This window comes from Ochotona princeps, chromosome 2 (genome assembly GCF_030435755.1).
Source record: "Ochotona princeps isolate mOchPri1 chromosome 2, mOchPri1.hap1, whole genome shotgun sequence".
In the NCBI taxonomy this organism is placed as follows: domain Eukaryota; kingdom Metazoa; phylum Chordata; class Mammalia; order Lagomorpha; family Ochotonidae; genus Ochotona; species Ochotona princeps.
Genome location: NC_080833.1, coordinates 82,892,282 through 82,913,326, shown reverse-complemented (window position 1 = coordinate 82,913,326; position 21,045 = coordinate 82,892,282). Strand labels below are relative to the sequence as shown.

Sequence of the window (21,045 nt, the reverse complement as noted above, 5' to 3'; positions counted from 1 at the left end):
TGATCTTCAACAAGGAAACTGAAAATAATTCAGGGGAAAATCCTGGTCTCTTCAAAATATTAGAGTATAAATATAAGAAGCACTCTTCAAGATATAGGACCTGGGAAAAACTTAGAAAAGTCATCAAAAATACAGACAGACAAGGCCAAAAAGAACAAATGGGATTACATCAAGCTGAGAAGTTTCTGTACAGCAAAGGAGATAATCAACAAAGAGATAAAGCAACCAGAGGAATGGGAGAAAATCTTTGCATACTACACAATCAATAGGGGACTAATATCCACGGTTTAGAAAGACCTTCAGACACAATAGCAAATCGAACAACCCTGTTAAGAAATGGGTGAAGAAACTGAATATGCATTTTTCAAAAGAATGTATGATTCAGCAATCCCACTTTTTTGTATATACTCAAAAGATCTGAAAACACGTTAACTCTGCTAATAAGACCTGTTCATTGCCAAACTTTTAAGCAACAACATACTGCTCGATGTGCGTGTATTGAAGGTTATATGGCTGAGATTTGGTCTGAGTTATGTCTCGAATAGTCAGATGATGAAGTGGCAGAGCAGTGGCAAAGGAACAGAATGGAAAAGAAACGATTGTCTAAAAGTACACGTGGCAGGCAATATGTTAGACGTTTGGTTTGGTGTGTCAAGATTATAGACAGCAAGCAATTTGGGGGCAAACATTGCCCTGTTTTCAACCCTTAATGCGTTTAAGTGGTCAGAAAAAAAATCATTACTACTTGCTCACTTGTTCTTTCGTATCAGTTTTGTCTATTTATCTTTCTATTTTAAAGTAGAGTTGCAGAAAAAGAGATAGAGAGGTAGAAATTCCATCTACTGGTTTACCACCCAAATGTCCACAAAGGCTGGGACTGGATCAAGAGCTTCTTACAGGTCTTTCTAATGATGGTGCAGGCACTCAAGTACTGAAACATCATCTGCATCTTCCCCAGGCCAATAAAAAGGTGCTGGATCAGAAGTGAAGCAGCTGGGATTCAAACCAGTGCCCATATGGAACACGGGCACTGCAAAAAGCAGCTTTTCTTGCTACACCATGCTGCCAGCCTTGCTCACTTGTTCTTCCCTCTCATTCTCTGATTTCCTACGCAATTGCACCTGCTTGTCTAACTTGGGTGGTATTCAGGGATCTAGAGTGAAACTAACCATTGGGTAAGAACATAGAAATAAGTTTAACTTATGAGAGTGAAAGTAGTATAACTCAGCATAGGTTGCACACATTGAATAAAAGTGCTATTCTAAATTGAACCCACAAGTTTCCTGTTTATGTGACTGTGGAGCCTAGAAAATTCCTCTGAACAAAAATTTTCCAACCAGACTGTTCAAATTTCATATCTACTCTTTTTTTAAAAGATTTATTTATTTTTATTACAAAGTCAGATATACGGAGAGGAGAGACAGAGAGGAAGATCTTCTGTCTGATGATTCACTCCCCAAGTGAGCGCAACAGCCAGTGCTGCACCAATCCAAAGCTGGGAACCTGGAAACTCTTCCGGGTCTCCCACACGGGTGCAGGGTCCCAAAGCATTGGGCCGTCCTCGACTGCTTTCCCAGGCCACAAGCAGGGAGGTGGATGGGAAGTGGAGCTGCTGGGATTAGAACCAGCGCCCATATGGGATCTCAGTGCGTTCAAGGCAAGGACTGCCGGGCCCCATATCTACTCTTAATATTTACACAAGCATGTGTATTGACTTAACCTCTTATGAAATCTTTTATAAAATTGAACTGATACATTCTAAGTTGTATTATTTTAAGGATTACTGATAATATATATGAAATGCTAATTGTAGAGCATGGCACATTGACGGATGTAACAGGTGATGGCCTTTATTGCTGTGCTGATTAAAACTCTTGCTACATGGTGGAACATTCCACATTTACGAAGGAAATAGCAATTGATAATCTTGTATTTTAGCAATTTTCTTAACAGGCCCAAACCTTGTGTTTCCTCTGTTCTCAGGTGCTCTCACTTTGGTTGGTTAATTCCAGGTGGACTAGAAACTGGCTATAACAACCTCAAGTCTCTAGTTCCGTTCCCTTCATTGAATCTGTGAGGTTTCTCACTCTTGAGTAGATGAGACTAGCATGTTTACATGGCTAGGCAGGATTTAAAATACCAGGCCTCTTTAATCTTTGCTTTGGGCTGGCAAGAAGATCCTTCTGCCATGTTGCATTCATTAATCAAGTTGCAAAGTCAACACAAAGCCAATGGATGGATAAATTCTACTTAACAAGAGTAGTTACGAAGGGTCATGGATACAGACAGGTTCACTTTTTTATTTCTAAAAAGTCTACCACAAGATGGTTTGAGGATGTAAAAATCAACGAGCATATCTAATGTGAACTGAAGAGATAGGAAATCAATATGGTGTGGTCTTGATGTAGTGCTAGAGATGAGTCAAATGACTTGAGCTTAATCCTTTCATCGGCTATTAATTAGCCGACGGTGCTAAAGTAATTTAAATGATCTCTGCCTCTTTATTGTTAACAAAGATTGTTGAAGTCAAGGTAGTTTTGAGGAATGGATCAAATAATGTGTATAACATATGTGAAAATATGGTTACAACATCAATATAAAAAATAAAATACTGGATTATTTGACATAAATAAACTTTACAAAAATTCTCTAGACCCCATGCCCTGAATCACCTTTGCTTCCTGTTCTTTCTCCAGATTGTAGCAATTTACTTACATTTGAATATGAAAGTTGTAATAAAAATGTTTATTAGCTAGACTTTTAATATTTCAGTTTTTTTCGAGGCAAATTCTCTTTCAAGTCCTAGTTATGTATAGGATAAAAATATTGGGTGCTGGAAATGTAGAAATGAGAAAAAGAACCTTGTTGCCCCCAACTTCTCTCATCTTCTAAGAAAACAAATAGTAGTATACTTCAGTGTAACAAATCTTGTAGGAGAGAAATGCAGACGATCTAGAGCGATCCTGTGGCAGTTAGGGGAGGAATGGGGCCAGAGCATTAAAAGTCAGGGTTTAAATGAGGAGCAGGAATTTACTAAAAGGAACTAATCAAAAGTCAAACTCAGATGCTCAGCTGATTAGAAATCATGGGGTTAACCCCTTGCCTGCATGCTCCGGGCTCCTGACCATACAGAGTATTATCATTTCCTACAGAGTATTGTCATTCTGTTTGATGAGGCCAGCCAGATTGCAGAGCCTGAGGTTTCTGAAACAGCATCTTGTGCGCTTGCTCATGTTGTTCACTCTAAATGAAAGTCTCCTCCACTTCATTTTTTTTCTAATTGATTTCCAATAGGTTATTTTAAATTATTTCAAAATCAGTTAGCTGTTGTTTTTTGTATTTTACCTTCCTTGATTCACAGAAGTACAAATAACCAGGTTTTTTTTTTTTGTACTCTCATCATATTCTGGTTTGTATAACTGTAATTATTTTCATATCAATTGACACGTGTCTCCTTTATTATACCATATGCTGCCAGAGCACAGGGACCATTCCCAATTCATTTATATAAAAGGAATAGACATATGGTCAAGAAAATGCAGAATGAGGAAGCAAAGTGACTCATTATGGACAGAGCAAAAGTTGCATTGTGTTCTTGCATAGTCTGTTAAACAATTGCATTTTGTCCTGAAGTTGAATTTGAAGCAGAAGTGTGATATGAGGAGGTTTGTTTTTGTTAGAAATATCTGGCACATGGCTAAGGCTGCAATCAGAAAGTGGGCAATGAAAAAAAGAAAGAAAAAAACAAGATAATGCAGTAAACCAGGGAAGTAAGGGTGAGCGTCTTAACTGATACAGTTATGGTGAAAATCCAAGAACACTTAACAAGAGATACCTGGGAAATAAACTGGAACAGTACTTCTGAAACTTGTGTGCACATTGGATCACCTAAATATCCTTGTAAAGCTGCAATCCCTGTGCTTTGCTCCATAAAAAGTAACTCCAAGTCCTTTTATTTATTTTTTTTAACTCTGTAGGTAATTTTGATGCTCAGCCAAGTTTGGGAACCAATGGACTAAAGAGTACTTGGTGAATAATTGGATGTGGGTAATGAGGGAGGGATAAAGAAAGGAGATGTCTTGCTTTGTTCTAACCTGGAATAAAGTGTAGAACTTAAGCATATGGTGAAGAAATCAATAAACATAAAAGGGAGAAATTTAAACTTGGTTTTTAACTAGTTGAATTCAGTGGCTGGAAGGTGGTTGTTCCCAAGTGAAACATACAGATTGAAAGTGGACACATTATAAATTTTTTGCATACAGATATTCTAGGAATTCATTGCAAAACTATTATGGAAGGGATGAGTGTTAAGGGAGACTTCAAGAGGGTGATGATTCAACCCTGGAGTGTCAGCTTGTGAGAGGTGGCAGAGGTTGGAAAAGCTACGGTAAAAATAGGAAACATAAGAAAAGTGAAATCTTTCCAGCACAGATGAGAAGTTCTAGAAGCTAGAGCTATTTAACAGCCTTAAGTGCAGGGGAGAATTCCAGTAATGATCTGGGATGAAAAGTCTCTAATACATTTGGCAAGGTCACTGGTAACCGTGGGGATAGCAGTCTCCAAACATAGCAAAAACGAACTAGATAAAAACGTATTCAGGATTGATCGAAAGCACTAGAAAAGGCTGAAGCTCCTGTGTTTCTGGAGTGGCCTTCGGTCGTGCTTTTTTTTTTTCTTTTGTTGGAAAATACATTTTATGGAAACATATTTAACTCTGAATATGACTTCTTTGTGCTAGAAATAGTATAAAAAAAGACAGTGAGAGCCCCCAAATAAATGTTTAGTGTTATGTTTTAAACTTATCTAAAAAGACACCTTGTAAGGTTCATACTCTCATTTAGAACCATTAAATAAGCAAGAAGAAAATAAAATTTGAAAAGCTTGTAATTTTCACTTTAAATGTCCCACAAAGTATTCATTTCAGGGAAAATCTCATCATTCTTGCTTTCCCTGTGGTTGAATGAAGCATAAAGTGCATTTAAAATTTGAATGTTGTACAGTTAATTAATATTTAATAAATATATATACTTAGTTTAAATACTTTTGAAAATCACATGCCCCAAGCTATCTATCCTCCTCAATATAATCCCAGTGGTGTTGGGGATGATATTGTTAAATTTGTTTAACAAAACCTAACACAGCTACTTGTAATTTGTAGTTGTTCACCTTTGTCACTTTGCAGTTTTTCCCTACTAAAAAAATTTACATTGTGTTGTAGCTGAATTGTTGACTGGATTTTCAACGTATGGCATGATACAGTTCCAGAGCACGAACACAGCACCAACAAGTATTCTGAAGCATTACTGTTTTTAAAACCAACTGGAGGTTTTAGACTGTTCTTTACTTTAGTTCCCAGTATGTCAACTTTATTATTATCAAGTTTTAAAATCGGCTTAATAAAATAATTTCATAAGAAAATGTAATCCTCAGGTTAAGCATTTTTTTATTTGAAAATTTACTATGGTGACAAAAGAAGCCATTGATCCCTGTTTTATTATGTATTTGATTTCAGAGTGAGTGCCCCTCTATAATTTTAAGCTTTAAAATATTTCCAGGGAGGGAAAATAATTAAAATTTTGTTCAAAAATTATTATAATTAACATTTTAAGGGCCTCGCAATTTTAATATCTCATGGAAACTACATGTTTACAGAGTTTATATTTCCTTGTTGTGTTCATTAGTCGAGATGAACATCGAGACTATGAAAAACTACAGTTCAACTGCATTATCTGCAAATCAGATTTCAGCACAAGCATGGCCCTTTCATACTGCATGGCAAATTTTAAAAACTTAAGTACCAAAAAGCGTCATAGCATCTTGATGAGATGTCTCTTGACTATAAAACAATGCATGGAGTTTTTTATGTATGTTCCCCATATAAAGGAGATTACAGTCTATGGGTCCAATTTTGTAAACTGTTCTTTTGGTTTTCATTAATCCCATTTCCCCATAATATTTTCCATACCAATAAGCTACCATCTATAATTTTTTTGCTCTACTAATTGTCCTGTAATGTAATAAATTTGCTTTCCCATTTCCTTTGATAACTATTTTTTACTGTTATTCTTTTTAATTGGAAATTTCCATACCTCATCTTCTTTTCTGTAAGAAGACTCAGTACCTAACTCATAAAGAAAATGTAAACACTGGAGAAGAATTTCACCTTTTCTGTACCATAGCTATAAACCTAACTGTCTGTACCTGTTTGTTCTCACTACTTTTTCACCCGGTCTGATGAGAAATCATTCCCTCTTCAGAGGCCCTTCTACTTGTGCTATGGTTTTGTCATTCCCTCTTATCTTTCCGACAGTCAATTCTTGATCGCTTCCACCAGCGTAAGCACATAGTCAAATATGATTTTTTAAAATATATCAGTCACTAGACTTCCCCAACTTTTCTTTTCTTTTTTTTTTTAAGATTTATTTATTTTATTACAGTCAGATGTACAGAGGAGGAGGAGAGACAGAGAGGAAGATCTTCCGTCCGATGATTCACCCCCCAAGTGAGCCGCAACAGCCGGTGCGCGCCGATCCGATGCCGGGAACCTGGAACCTGGAACCTCTTCCGGGTCTCCCACATGGGCGCAGGGTCCCAAAGCATTGGGCCATCCTTATCTAGTTAGTTATTTTAAAGATTTATCTATTATTATTGGAAAGGCGGAATTACAGAGAAGAGGAGAGACAGAGAGAAAGATCATCCATCCAATGGTTCACTCCCCAAGCGGCCTCAATGGCTAGAGCTGAGCCAGTCCGAAACCAGGAGCCAGGAGCTCTTCTGGGTCTCCTATTAGGGGTGCAGGGTCCCAAGACTTTGGGCCATCCTCTACTGCTTTCCCAGGGAACAAGCAGGGAGCTGGATGGGAAGCAGGGCTGCCAGGATTAGAACTGGTGCCCATATGGGATCCTGGTGCGTGCAAGGTGAAAACTTTAACCACTATGCTATCATGCATGGCCCAAGATTTATTTATTTTTATTACAAAGTCAGTTATACAGAGAGGAAGAGAGACAGAAAGGAAGATCTTCTGTTCGATGATTCACTCCCAAGTGAGCCTCAATGGCCGGTGCTGCATAGATCCAAAGCCAGGAGCTAGGAATTTCTTCCAGGTCTCCCACGGAGGTTCAGTGTCCCAAGGCTTTGGGCCATCCTCGACTGCTTTCCCAGGCCACAAGCAGGGAGCTGGATGGGAAGCGGGACTAAGGGGATTCGAACCAGTGCCCATATGGGATCCAGGTGCATTCAAGGCAAGGACTTTAGCTGCTAGGCCACTGCGCGGGGCCCTGCTTCGTTTCTCTTTTAGCTAGTCCGTTTACTCCTGTAAAGGGATCTGTGTGTCACCTGTACTTCATGGTCGTTCACCACTAAGTCTTTGTCTTGAAACTTCGCTGAAGCCCTGTTAGAAAGGTTACTTGTGGTTGCTGTACTGTCAAATCCAGCTGTCATTTCTCCATCATTTTACACAAACTCTCAAGTTTTCATGAGAAGTGGTTTCTATGCTTTTAGCACTTCATTTCGTTGGCTGAACCCACATTCTTCTGTGACTCCGTTTGTCTCCCATTTCCTACCCTTTGTGATGTCACCTAGACAGACTACTTTAAATGTCATTATATGAAGTTTCTAGAACTTTAGACTCATATATCCCATGGCACAGTTGATGTCTTCACTAATGGGCAGTCTTGTATCTGTCATCTATTAAAACTGAACTTCTTCACATGCACCCCATCATTTCTTCAATAGGCTTTCTACCATTTCTGTAAATTGCCAGTAATCCAAAGTAGTTTGATGTTAGAAACAAAGAATTCACTCTTAAATTCTTTCTCTACATTTTCCCAAACCATTGGGTTTTACTCGGAAAGATCCACTTTTCTACATCTCTATGGATATTACGTAAACCATTTCAACCTAACTGGATTCCTTGCTTTTACTTTAATCTCCTTGTTCATTCCTGAAAAAAGTAGCAAAAGCATCTTTAGAAAATGTTAATCATCTTATTAGCTTCCTTTAAATCTTTCGGCGGCCTTACATTATACCTGAAATAAAAGTCCAAGCCCTCACAGGGTTCAAAGATTCCAGAGCTGAGGCTAATGTCTACCTCTCCAATTTTCTGTCACATAAGAGTATTTCAAAGTGTGTCAAAGTAGAATAAAAAGTGAGCTTATCCCAGTGCAAAAAAAAAAAAAAAACCTTTAAAATCCATCTGGGATTTGTTTCTGAGAATGTGCATTTTCAGCATAGTGTGAAAACAAATCGTATTAAAATTTCCTCATTCTTGCATTCCATTTTCTCGTTTACTTTTTCAACTATCTCATACTGTCTCTGATTTTTTGTGTGTGAAACTACAAACACACAGACCTTCTCTTTATTTTGGACATCATCGTGACTCATTCCCACCTCCTTCTCCTTGTGCATTCTGTGTAAAATGCCAGTTTTCATTCATCTACACAGTCTATATTCCAGTGCAGAGCACCTTTCATTCTGAAGTTCTCAATAGAAAAGATATATACAAAGATTTGCTTAACCTAACAGAATGTATCTCTTTTCCATCTGGTATAGCACTGTATAATCAAATGAGTCTCTATTATCTTTATAATAATAATCTTGACATGAAGATATCCAAAGTTGTTTTTTTTTCTTTTTACTTACTGCAACCATTTACTTCTGTAGGATGTCAGTCTTGGGAGTGCAAGTGTTCTTTTGTGTTCATTACTTCAGTTGTGTTGGTGATTGTTGAACAAATATGGCCTCTTCTTTTTTAGATTTATTTTATTTTTGTAAGATTTACATAGAGAAGGAGATTCAAAGACCTCCCATCCACTGGTTCACTCCCCAGGTGGCCTCAATGGCTGGTGCTGAACCGATCCGAAGCCAGGAGTCAGGAACCTCCTCCAGAGATCCCATACAGGTGCAGGGTCCCAAGGCTTTGAGCCATCCTCTGTTGTTTTCCCAGGCTACAGGCAGGGAGTTGGAAGGGAAGTGGAGCAGCCCGGATACAAACCTGCACTCATATAGGATCCTGGTGCATGCAAGGCGAGGACTTTAGGCACTAAGCTACCACACGTGGCTCACAAATGTAATCTTTTAGTCATTGTGTTAAACTCTGATTTGTGCCATTTAGTTCTTGCCATAGGAGTTGTACAAACTCTATTAATTTTTAAATAATATTATTTTAAGGCAGCACCAAACTGTATAACATGAAACAAAGGGTGGAGACAAAGTTAAAATTTCATGTGGCTTTTGACTTTTACATATTACATCATTCAATAATGTCTTAAAATATGAGCCATCAAGAATGGAAAACTAAAAATGGCATAGATTAATTGTAATATTAATATAACAAGTGATTACTTTGATATAAAATAAATTCAATTTGGTATTTATTTCTAGAAACATTGCATGATATTTCACAATATGTCTATCAATTTCCTCTCTGTATAAGGTGAAAAATAACCCGTCCTTTGCAGCCTGATTAAAATCTGTACATAGAAAGACATTGAAGGGCTTTCTAATCATCAAAGAAAGATGAAAATGTGGCACTGTTCTCAGAGTGTAAGCATCTTTTAGCCTGACTTTGGAAACTCCCAAATCTCTTTCAATAGACAATACAATGAAGTAATATGCCATCATATATTTTCACACCATCCGTGGGTTCTAGACAAAGACATTTAGTGGGCACAGACCATTTAGTGTTTTTAAAATGGTATATAAAGTTAGTTTTTTCTTTACCTTTACTTGATTTAGCCAAAAAAAGCTATTTCAAGCATGAGTCTTCAGTTTTTATATAATAGTGATTATTCAACTGTGATAGGCAAGAAACTATACCTTTAACTCCTCCATCTCTCAGCTTTCCTTTCCTCTGTCTCTGCTTTACTCTGTCCTGCTGCAGTTCTTCTGAGCAAGGTAGGGAGGTGGTTACGTGAGGGCACGGTCTACTTCTGAACACAATGTATTGCAGCTGTGGATGAATGAGGAAAAGAGCTTTCACTCTCTCTGTTCCAAAGAACTCCGATGGAAGGAAGGCAGAGTAAACAATCACTCTGATTAACCTGGCCTGCAATACCTTCCCACCTTCAACAGATGGGAAAAGCCGATCAGAACAGTGCTTGGCTTTTCAGAGTGCATTTGCTTAACCTGACAGAATGTATCTCTCTAACCATGGCTATCCCTCATGAAGACAGGCTGCCGCAATGGCATGCAGCTCCTGAATCCACAGACCTCCATGCTCTCCTGTCCTGGACAATTCTCCAGATGATATTTCTTTCTCCTCATCAAGTCCAATTGTAGTGCCTCATGACTCACTGCAACCAATAGGGCAAATGATGATTTTAACCATTACTGGCACGATCAATATAAATTTGAAGCAAAAACAGTTTTATCAAAATTAAAATTGCCATTTAGAAAATAGGAGCCATGTGGGTCCCTAGTGAAGAGCATATATCACATCCCACCGTCAGTGCCTTTCTTTGCCAGTGGATTTATCCGGTCAGTTCATACGCCGTGGAGGGCTGGCTCCCGGAAAAGGACTCTCTTGTTCTCACAGTGGCCTGAAAAGAATTGCAGTGGAAGTTACAAGAGCTATGGCTGTACTGAAGGACTATCTGCTACATGTTTGTAGCAGGATGTGATTTTGAGGAATAGCTAGTCAGGCTTAAGGAGCAATTTTTATTTTCAAGATTTTATTTATTTTTTACATTTTTATTTTATATATTTTGTGTGTTTGGGTTTTTTACATGATTTTTACATAGTTAATTAGTGTGATAAGGGTCATGGGCTACAGGAAGGTGGATGAGATCATTATTTCCACATTTTCTTTTTTTCCTTCCTGTATCTGGGGGGGAAAAGGGGGCAGTAAGGGGAGAAGCCACACCCAGCCTCCTAAACATCTCTGTACCCTGGGATGTAGGATAGTCACCTGACACTATTCTAGAATCAGCATGTTCTGAGGGCCCTGCTCAAGAGGTTTTCACAGTTCAACGGTTCTAAATTACTGCTGATCTCACCACTCCACGCATGATGAAATCTCTCCAGAATGCACTGGTTGATATCGTACACCTTAGAGTCTGTTTGACCAGATATTCACTGCCAACACTTTGGGAATTCCCTGAAATGAACAGCTGGACTCAGAACCCCAACCATGGAGAGAATTGCATTTTCCATGGTCTGACCATGGAGTGCATTTGTCAGAGCTGGGCCTCTTCAATGGCTTAGATGGAGCTGCGGACATTGAGGATATGGGAGTGCGTTGGAGTCTGCAGAGGACACCTGGTACCATAACAGAGGATGGAAGACAGAACAAATTGATCAAGATTTTATTTAGTTTTATTGGAAAGGAAGATTTGCAGAGAGAAGGAGAAAGAGAGAGAAAAGATCTTCTGTCTACTGGTTCACTCCCCAAAGGTCCACAATGGACGGGGCTCAGCTGGACTGAAGCCTAGAACCAGGAGCTTCTGGGCCTTCCACGTAAATGCAGGGTCCTTTTCTCAACTGCTTTTCCAGGCCACAAGCAGGGAGCTGGATGGGAAGTGGAGCAGGCAGGACATGACCCACTAGATGGGATCCCAATGCATGCAAATTGAGGAGTGTGTGTGTGTGCTTAAGCTTCATTCATCTGAAAGGCAGAGGGACAAAAAATGGAGAGAGAGCATGAGAGATCTTTCATATACCAGATCACACTCAGTGCCTGAATCAACCAGTGCTAAACCCAAACCAATGTCAGGATCCGGGATTTCCATCTGAGATTCCCACATGGATGTCAGAGACCCTACTAACTCCCTTGGAGCTGGATCAGTACAGAAGTCCCAGGCACTCTGACATGGAAAGATACCTCACTGTTCCACAATGCATGCTACTGCTTTTGTTTTGTATCTTTTGCTTAAACAGCAAAAATGCCGTACGAAAAATAAGTATATAAAATTTAAAAAGAAATACATAAAAGCTACTTCTATCCCTTGTCAGTCAGAACTAGTGTTTCATGGCCAAATTCAGTTTATCCATCTGTATGTTTGTACCTCTCACTCTCCTTTTTGTTTCTTTCAGCAACTAACAGGACTTTACCCATTCCCTGATTCCTTAGATTGACTACCTTTCTTCATTGCTTGATTTATGCCTTGAAGCCAACAAAGGCCATAGGAATCTGCCTTGTGTTCCCCAGGCTTCATTGGATTTTTCCTTTGTATGTTTACCTTTTTTCCGTGCAAGGAGTCCATACCTACACTAGTAGAAAGCTGTTGCAGTCTTGGAAGAGCTGATGTCCTCATTGATTGATGTTTCTTCCCAATTCATTTTCTAGCTGCAGCATGGGAGTGAATATCTCTTAATTCTTAGGTCCCATGTAAGAAGCAAAAAGAGCATCTCTTGCATGAGCGTAATAATTATACCAATGACCCTTTTCTGCTTACAAATGAGGTTTCTATTGTGAATTTTCACTTTCTTTTTGCCCCTAGAGAAAAGGCCACAGAATAAACCATTTCATAGTATTTTCTCCCCAGTTCTCAAAAGCAGCAGCCTCACTAGACAGAAGTTGAATACTAAACCCAACCAACAGTTATTAGGCATGCATGATTTTTCTTCTCATTGTGTTGTCTGCACTTACTTTCCTCTGTGCAAAACCTCTATCCTAGACTGCCACTTCTGCTGGCTTCTGTGTTTCTGATTGTCATTCTTTCTTTATCTGACTAATGCTCTCCAGACCTGTTGGATCGTTTGATTCCACCTTCCAGTTGCAACCCTCTCTGTTTTGACAGCTGAGTCTTATTTCCCATCATCAAAGATTAATGCCTTTGATTATTCATCTCTCCAGCTCATCCAGTAACTTGCCAGTAGTTTTCACAAATTATTTTTCCATTCTCTAACTCATGATGTTCATTTATGCTTGACCCTTTGAAAGTGAAGTTTATAGGCAACTCCTGCTCCTAAACCTTGGATGATCTTTTTCTACAGAGCTTTTGCCAACCTCTATGCTGTATGCCAGTGTAGTTATCCTCTGTAAATTGATGAGTGAAATACAATAGTCCCAGTGCCTGGGTTTATTGCCCCTCAAGAGAGAAAATTAGCCCAACATTGAAGACAGGCTTGGTTCTCTGATTTTCAGAGCTTTTTCTGATACAATCACAACTTTTCTTCTGTCAAGGATGAAAACACTCAATGACTTTTGCAAAATAACTTTGGTTTTCATTTTCCCTATGTGAAGACACAGAAAAGTCATGTGGTAAGAGTATGATGGGTCTGCTTGAAAGGTAGAGCAAGAGTGACAGACAGATACTTTTCCATCTGCCAGTACACTCCCCAAATGCTTACTGCATCCAGGATCGGGACAGACCGAAATTGAGAACCCAAAACCCCGTCTGAGTGTTTAACTCTCGGCACAGTGGTTCAAGTGGCACAAGCACTTGAGTCATCATCTTGTCACTCATGATGGATTAATAGGACGCTGAATCAGAAGCAGAGTACTTAGGACTTACACTGGCACTCCATTATGGAATATGGATACCAATGCCCAACCCAAGCAAGATGTATTTTAAAGGAGCTGTCATTAATTTCATTGACTTTCAGCCTGGCTCAGACTGTGTCTCCTCAATCTCATGACTGACCATGAAGGACATCTGTTGTAAAACTAGAAGGGAAATCAATGGGGAGAAGGGAGGGACTGTGGGGAAGGGCATGGGCAATCCCAGAGCCTATGGAACTATATCATAAAACAAAATAAAATATTTTTAAATGCGGAAAAATGCTAATAAAAAACATAATGACTGGGCCCGGCGGCATGGCCTAGCGGCTAAAGTCCTCGCCTTGAAAGCTCCGGGATCCCATATGGGCGCCGGTTCTAATCCCGGCAGCTCCACTTCCCATCCACCTCCCTGCTTGTGGCCTGGGAAAGCAGTCGAGGACGGCCCAAAGCTTTGGGACCCTGCACCTGCGTGGGAGACCTGGAAGAGGTTCCTGGTCCCGGCATCGGATTGGCGCGTACCGGTCCGTTGCGGCTCACTTGGGGAGTGAAACATCGGATGGAAGATCTTCCTCTCTGTCTCTCCTCCTCTCTGTATATCCGGCTTTCCAATAATAATAAAAAAAAATCTAAAAAAAAAAAAAACATAATGACTAACATGTGTTTAGTACTCATTTTGCAATAGCTAAACATTATACTTACCCTCACCCTCAGTCACACTCCAAAGTTTGACCTCAGCTTTCAATTACATTACAATCTTTTTTAAATATCAATTCCCAGGAATAAGATTTGGAATATTGTATAGGGAATTATATACATATATATATTTATGTATTTATGTGTGTGTGTTTGTATGTGTGGTTATATGTATATATGAAATGGTTAACCAAATTAATAACACAAAAACCCTAAAGCTTTAAAGCAGTGCCTAGTACATACAAATAACTTAAAAAGTTCTCTATTTACTTATTTTCTATTATTTTCCTAAGTACATCATAGCATGATCTATAATTGTCCAGAACCTATATATTTTGCCTACTATCACACAGTTAAGTAGTAGAATCAGGGGTCTAAACTGGACATACTGGCATAGAGCAGGTAGGAGGTAGGAGTAACTATTGCTTCACAAGGATTACTGTAAATTTGTACTTCATAATACAGTTTAATAAAATGTGAAGTCATAATACATTATGTATTTGTAAAGAATTGTTATCTAAATTTGTTTATTAATTTGTCTTAAAGGAGACACTGTGTTTATTTTTTTAATTTTGCATAGCTTGAAACATTTCAGCTACATCAGTAATTGTGTTCATACATGTTGCTGTGGAATTGAAGAATTTAGACAACTCTTCTAAATGCATAAAGTATATAGTTTATGTTAAATATTGAGAGCTGGGCCCAGTACAGTAACCTAGCAACTAAAGTCCTTGCCTTGCACGCACCAGTATCCCATATGGGCACTGGTTCGAATCCTGGCAGCCCCGCTTCCCAGCTAGTTTTCTGCTTGTGGTATGTGAAAGCAGTCAAGGATGGCCCAAAGTCTTGGGACCCTGCACCCACATGGGAAACCCGAAAGAGACTCAGGACTCCTGGCTTTGGATCAGCACAGCTTCGGCCATTGCGGCCGCTTGGGGAGTGAATTATCAGATGGAAGATCTTTCTCTCTGTCTCTCCTTCTCTCTGTATATCTGACTTTGCAATAAAAATAAAATAAAACTTTTTAAAAATGATGGCCTCAAGAAAAGAATTGTAAGTGTATAAGAGGATGGCAAGCGGCAATCAGCAAGCGTTTGATTGAGAAAGCGAAGACACACATACTATAGAACATGGGCCCATTGCTGAAGTGTTTTAACATGGTACATGTTATTTAATGAAAAGGGAGATATGATGTAATAAAAGGAAAGTATATGCTACTAAAGGGAAAGAATATTGGTTTTTCTAGGAAGTTGGTAGACATTTCCTGGACTCTAGCAATAGCCTTTTGGTGCTCCATTTATGACCAGATATGTCCCATCATGATGGCTTGTAGGTATGTCATTTAACATCCTAAGATATTACAATGTGTATATAATGGACCAGAGGTCAGTCTAGTTCAGCTTAAACTGATATGGACCTGGTCTAGGCAGGGGATTGCTTTATATTCAAATCAAAAATAGGAAACTGATAACCTGTAGGTCTTGTGATATGGGAATTATTACGTCCAGGTAGTTCAATGTCTCCCTCGGCCTCCCTGTCTCTTAGGAGAGTAAAGACAGTGTTACTATTATTTCCATTTAAAGGTTGTGAGTGCTAAGGATTAGAAAAAGGTAACTGTCTTGCTCAAGTGTTCAGGGATACTTAATGAACGTTTACAACGTGTCTGAAGTCTCCAGTGTTGGCTCTGTGCTTTACTATTACATGTTGCTATTGTTTAACGATTCATTTTTCAACAAATTTAAAATAAATTTTTATCATGTGGCTCTTGATTAGAATGTAACCTGTTATCTTCGTGCACTATAGCGTAACTGCTTGAACCTCTGTTCTTTCATTTCTTTCCTAAGATTGTGATTGCCAGCATCATGTGCAGTTACAACAAAAATGACTGGATGGAACTCTCCAAAAAGGCTGAGGTAATGTTTTCTTCAGTGTGCATTTATTTATTTTATGTCTTTTCTCCTATTTTTATTAGTTTTAAATAAAGAGCTACCATGAAAACTAATACAGTTGAAGGAAAATTGAATTGAAAGTGTAGCTTAAAACATTTTTATTATAATTTGTTTATCCTGTGTTTTCATTAAGATGATGGAAATGTAAATATAAAAGGAATCTGCTGTATAAAAGCAGTCCCTTGGATTTCATACACTCTCAAAAGTCCTTTATTCTCTGAATTCATATGTTCTATTTGCATATTAAGCAAATGTATATTATGATGGATGCCATGATAAAATTTAATTCTACCTTTGAGAGTCTAACTTGATCTTACCTTGCCTTTAGGCAAACTAGTTTGACAGTTAGTGAAGAAATTTTGAATATAAAACTCTTGAATATTTAAAATGTAAAAGGTTCATTTAATACTATTTCAGTTTGAGTACAGCCGTGCATAAAATGGTTGGTCAAAACACCTGAATAGAACACTAGTCAGCAGGTTTTCCTCAGTGAAAATGGAATCTTGCTCAAATGCAAACATTATGTTCCTCAAATTTCTATGTCAGATAGAAATATACACATATGTACACTTTGTCCTTCATGTTGTCATGGACAGTATTACACAGCCCTCGCTGAGAATTCTTGAAAACCTATCTGTTGTATAGGAGACTATTTGAAACAAGGCTTAGAAACTAATTGACTCGACATTATAAAACATTATAAAGCTCTAAGTTAGAATGTTTGTTGGATATTTTATTTGAATGTTTCTAAACTGTGAGGAAAAAAATGACTTCTGGGACATGGAGGGGTGAAATTAAACGTGATCAGTAATTGGCTTCGTGATCTTCGTTGTTGGGTCCATTTTGTACATGTATTTACCTAATTGACCATGAAATCTTCCCCAGAGCCTATGCTTGGCATGAGCTTTGCCAATTTTAAGCTGACTATGATAAATGGCTTTATCATGCTGCTTGCTTCCCTGCCTTTCTGCAAGAATAAGATGCTTTAGAAAATTAGTTTCTTCAGTAATGGACATTAATTTTCAAATAGCAAAAAAAAAAGTCTTTAAATGTAAACATACTATTTAACAAACATTTTCTCATTCCATATATCTCTTTAATTAGTTTGAAAAATACCAGCTTCTACATACTCTAGAGCAAAAAACTAAAAAGAAAAGAGAACCAAGTGCTACCTTCCACTCAGTGAAAATAGTCACTGAAAACACTCCACAGGAGAGCAATTTACGTGTAAAAAAGGTCAATCTACAGATGATGTCAATTAAAACGAAATCTTTCCTATAATCTTAAATCTGGACTAGTCCAGGAACATCACAGGAAGGAAATATCCCTAGGCCTTCACATCCCCTTGGAAGCTGCATTAAACGGCAGGAAACAACTAAAGGCTGCTTATAAAAGTTAATGTGTGTCCGCTATGTCTGCTTTGCTATAGACGTATTTCCATGAAAACTATGTTTTCACCTAGAAATAAAAGCTTACTGAGTCACACCTTAATTTTTAGTCTAATCTTAGAATGCACATGATTGTGATGTCTTCTTATGTACTATTCAACCTGGTGTGATCTTGTCATGTTTTCTGAGTACCATTAAAAAGAAACAGCTTCCAGAAGAGTTTGTCACAGCATGTTTTTGAATTAGTCACATCATTAGGCCTTGCTCAACTTTCCTAGCCCAGGTGTTTGGCTATAGGATTTCCTACATTTCAGGGACGTTAATAGCCTATTCCAGTCCCATGCGAAAAAGTTATATGATACCTACTATGTTTAAAGTCCCTGACCTACCAAAACAAAGATGAGTAAGATATAGCCTCAATGATAAAGATATGTTCACTAAAGAGCTCATCAGATGTGTCATGGGAAAATGCATAACAGGAGAATTTTGTAAGGATTCTGAAATTCTGGTAGCCAAAATAAATGTATGTCTCATTCCTATTTTCTATTAAACTTGTGAAATTTATTCATATACCAAACTGAGTCATTGTTGACGGCTCACAGTATTAACGCTTAAAAGACTCTTAAAAACATGTTAACAGTCTTTAAATCCATTTCTTTTTTATTGTGTATTAGCCTAGAAAAAACAAGCATCAGTTATTGGGCAAAAGCCTTATCAAAGAATGCAATGACAAATCCATGGGATAGAGGAAAAATGAAAATAAAAGAGGAGGAAGCAAATGAACTCTGGTGAATTACAGAACTGGCCACAACTTCACTAGGCTATGGAGTGAGTGGCTTAGCCTTGTGAACAGAGCTTGCAAAGGGAAATGTCCTTTCTTATAGCAGTTTCATGGAAAGGACAGGTAAGGAGTGTCTTCTGACTCCTTCCCATCTCCCTGAACTTTTGCGCTGTGTGTCTGATCCGCTTTGCACTGGTGCTGATCCCATACCATGGGATGTGATGCCTTATGTAAACTAAGAGAGAATGAAGAGGTAAGACCTTCATGGCTACACTTGGAAGTTGGTTGTCTTGGATCTTCTGTCTGTGACAAAGCCCAGCTTTTACCTTGAAAAAGGCCATGAGAACTCACGACTATAGGAGGCATAAAAATAGCAGCATGGACTAGTGCTCTCCTTTGAAGCTAATGGGAAAAGCTAGGGTGACGGATGAGACCATTTAATCCTAAGAAACTCATAAATTGGATGTAATCCAATATGCATCACTAACATTTTAAACCCAAGGTTATTTCAGAAATTAATAATTCTCTTGTTCTCAACCATTCCAAAACTGTTCCATGTTTTCTAAGTTAAAAACCCTTAATTTGACCAGCAAGTTGTCTGTGAGCTCTCTCCTACCCCCACCTCCCCAGTGCTAACTTGAGTTTCTCTACCTTCATCTCAGCTCCCACATCCTTTAAAAAAAAGATTCCAAGAAATTTCTTGGTGAAAGACTGTTCCTTATTCTCAGATGTTCTCTGTGCCTCAATCTGGAACCCTCTGACTAGGTAACTTTAACCTTCCTACCTCCCTCTCTCAAAAAAGATCCTGGATCCAACGGCCTGTTTACCATAAAAGGAATAAAGTGTAAACTTCACTCCCTTGTTAATACACCCCACTTCCAAACTCTTTTACCTAGTCTTCAGTTTTTAATTTTAAATTTCTTTTTACTTAATACGAGTTCTCAAGATTATTAATCTTCAGGTTCCTCAAGATCTGGATCTACATCTCTCCTGTGCTTTTACTTGATAGCACTTGATTAACAAATCGCAGTGATTAGCAATAATAACATTGCTAATCTCATACTTACTTTGTTCTGCTTGTTACATAGCAAGCTCCATGCAAGTGGAGATCTCTGTCTGATTCACTGCTTAACCCTACATTCAAAGACATGGCTTTCTTTGCCAACCTACAAAAATATGTCAAATGAAGCAAAAGTAACAATAACAAAACCAGAGCTCAGTTTGACACACACAGGAAACCATTAGAGACAAAATGGCATTTTATTATCATCAAGGATTTTGTGGTGGTAAGGACCTAGGGCTCAACGTTTTAAACCAGGGACCTCATTGATGATGGATTACCAAGAATCTGACCCTCCTTAGTTTGATGACAATAAGATCCAATGGAGAGGCATGAACACCACAACCAAATGGTCATCCTCTTCCTAGCAGAGTCAAAGTAAAACGTTTGGAAGCCAGGTTCTTGTCTCACTGGGACCTCAAGCTTGTGTTCACCAACTTTGCTGTGTCCTACCCAACAATGTTTCAGATCTACTTTAATCAGGAAGGGAAGGAAGCAGAGGAGGGAGTAAGTAGGGGGAGGAAAAAGGATCAGCTTTATAGTTAATTTTATTGTACATAAAAATACATATTATGAACAATTTGTGCGTAGGTTTCAAAATTATTTGAACTGAACTAATCCTTTAATTTCATTATACATGAACTCATTTTCTTTTTAGTACCTGCATACATATTGCACAAGTGTTTGTGGTTTTCCCAGAGTTTTGTGTGAGTTTTTATGTAGCTATCTAGACAGTTTAGCTAGGAATAGTTTTGTTTTTGTGTCTCCCTCATCACCAAACATAGGTATAGATAATGTAATGCAATGTGGGACACTTTAAATCCTCTTCTACTGTAGGTGGGGGAAGAATAAGTTTGTGATTGAGATCATCACATTGGTAGGTAGATAGCTAGATATATTTGCTAGACAGTATTTAGTTATACGGCATTAACTATACGTTCCAAGCATTGCTCCAAGTCATTTCTTTTTATTGATTTTATTTAACCTTAGTTCAACTTGATCAATTAGTGCTATTGTTTTGCACATTCTTTGAGAGGTGGAAACAGACAAGTAGTAAAATCAGCTATCAAGTTCATATAGCCAGTAGTCAAGGTAGCATGGAAGCCCATATAATCTGGTGATAGAACTCATGCTTCACATATACACAGGACGTCTTACACATAGAAGGATGATAAATAAATATCGTAGTAAGTTAAAAACAGCATTTTGATAGGTCACTGCCTTCACTGGGTTGTTATATTTTGGACATTTAAATGAGGTAGAGGAAATTCTCAGCTAAATTGTTAAACTAAAAAGCTTGCGATGAACAGGAGTCAAAATGCATGCCCAGTTTCAGTTAATTTAGCATTTCATGCTAATTCAGCACTTAATTCTCTTTGAATGGATAGAATTGCTTGGAAATGGAATTAACTGCCTTTTGATGTGGTGGATTCTGTGACAGGAATATTCAAGTAGACACCACTTAAGTGGTGCCCATCTTAGCCCTTCTGGTTTCTTAGTGTAAACTTGAACACCGTTATTTCAGTGCCCTAAGACTACAGGCCCATTTCAAAGCCTCTCCAGGTATACCCTTTAGTGGGTGTTGCCATTTGTGTTACAGAGGGGAAATTTTAATATTTAGTCACTGGTGACACTTTGTATTCAATAGGTAGTTTGAAAATACTTTGATTAATTATTTTGAGAGGCGGAGTGTAGAGAGGGTAAGAGACAAAAAGAGGCAGGGTAGGAAAGAG

At 38.3% G+C, this 21,045-nt stretch overlaps 1 protein-coding gene across 1 annotated transcript in view; it reads left to right on the top strand.

The window, feature by feature from the left end:
* DPYD (dihydropyrimidine dehydrogenase) overlaps positions 1 to 21,045 on the top strand; it is an 873,733-nt gene that overhangs the window by 532,653 nt on the left and 320,035 nt on the right. The window contains exon 15 of the mRNA XM_004582023.3: positions 15,979 to 16,047. Coding sequence (XP_004582080.3) covers positions 15,979 to 16,047 — 69 coding nt within the window. The remainder of the gene's footprint in view (positions 1 to 15,978; positions 16,048 to 21,045) is intronic.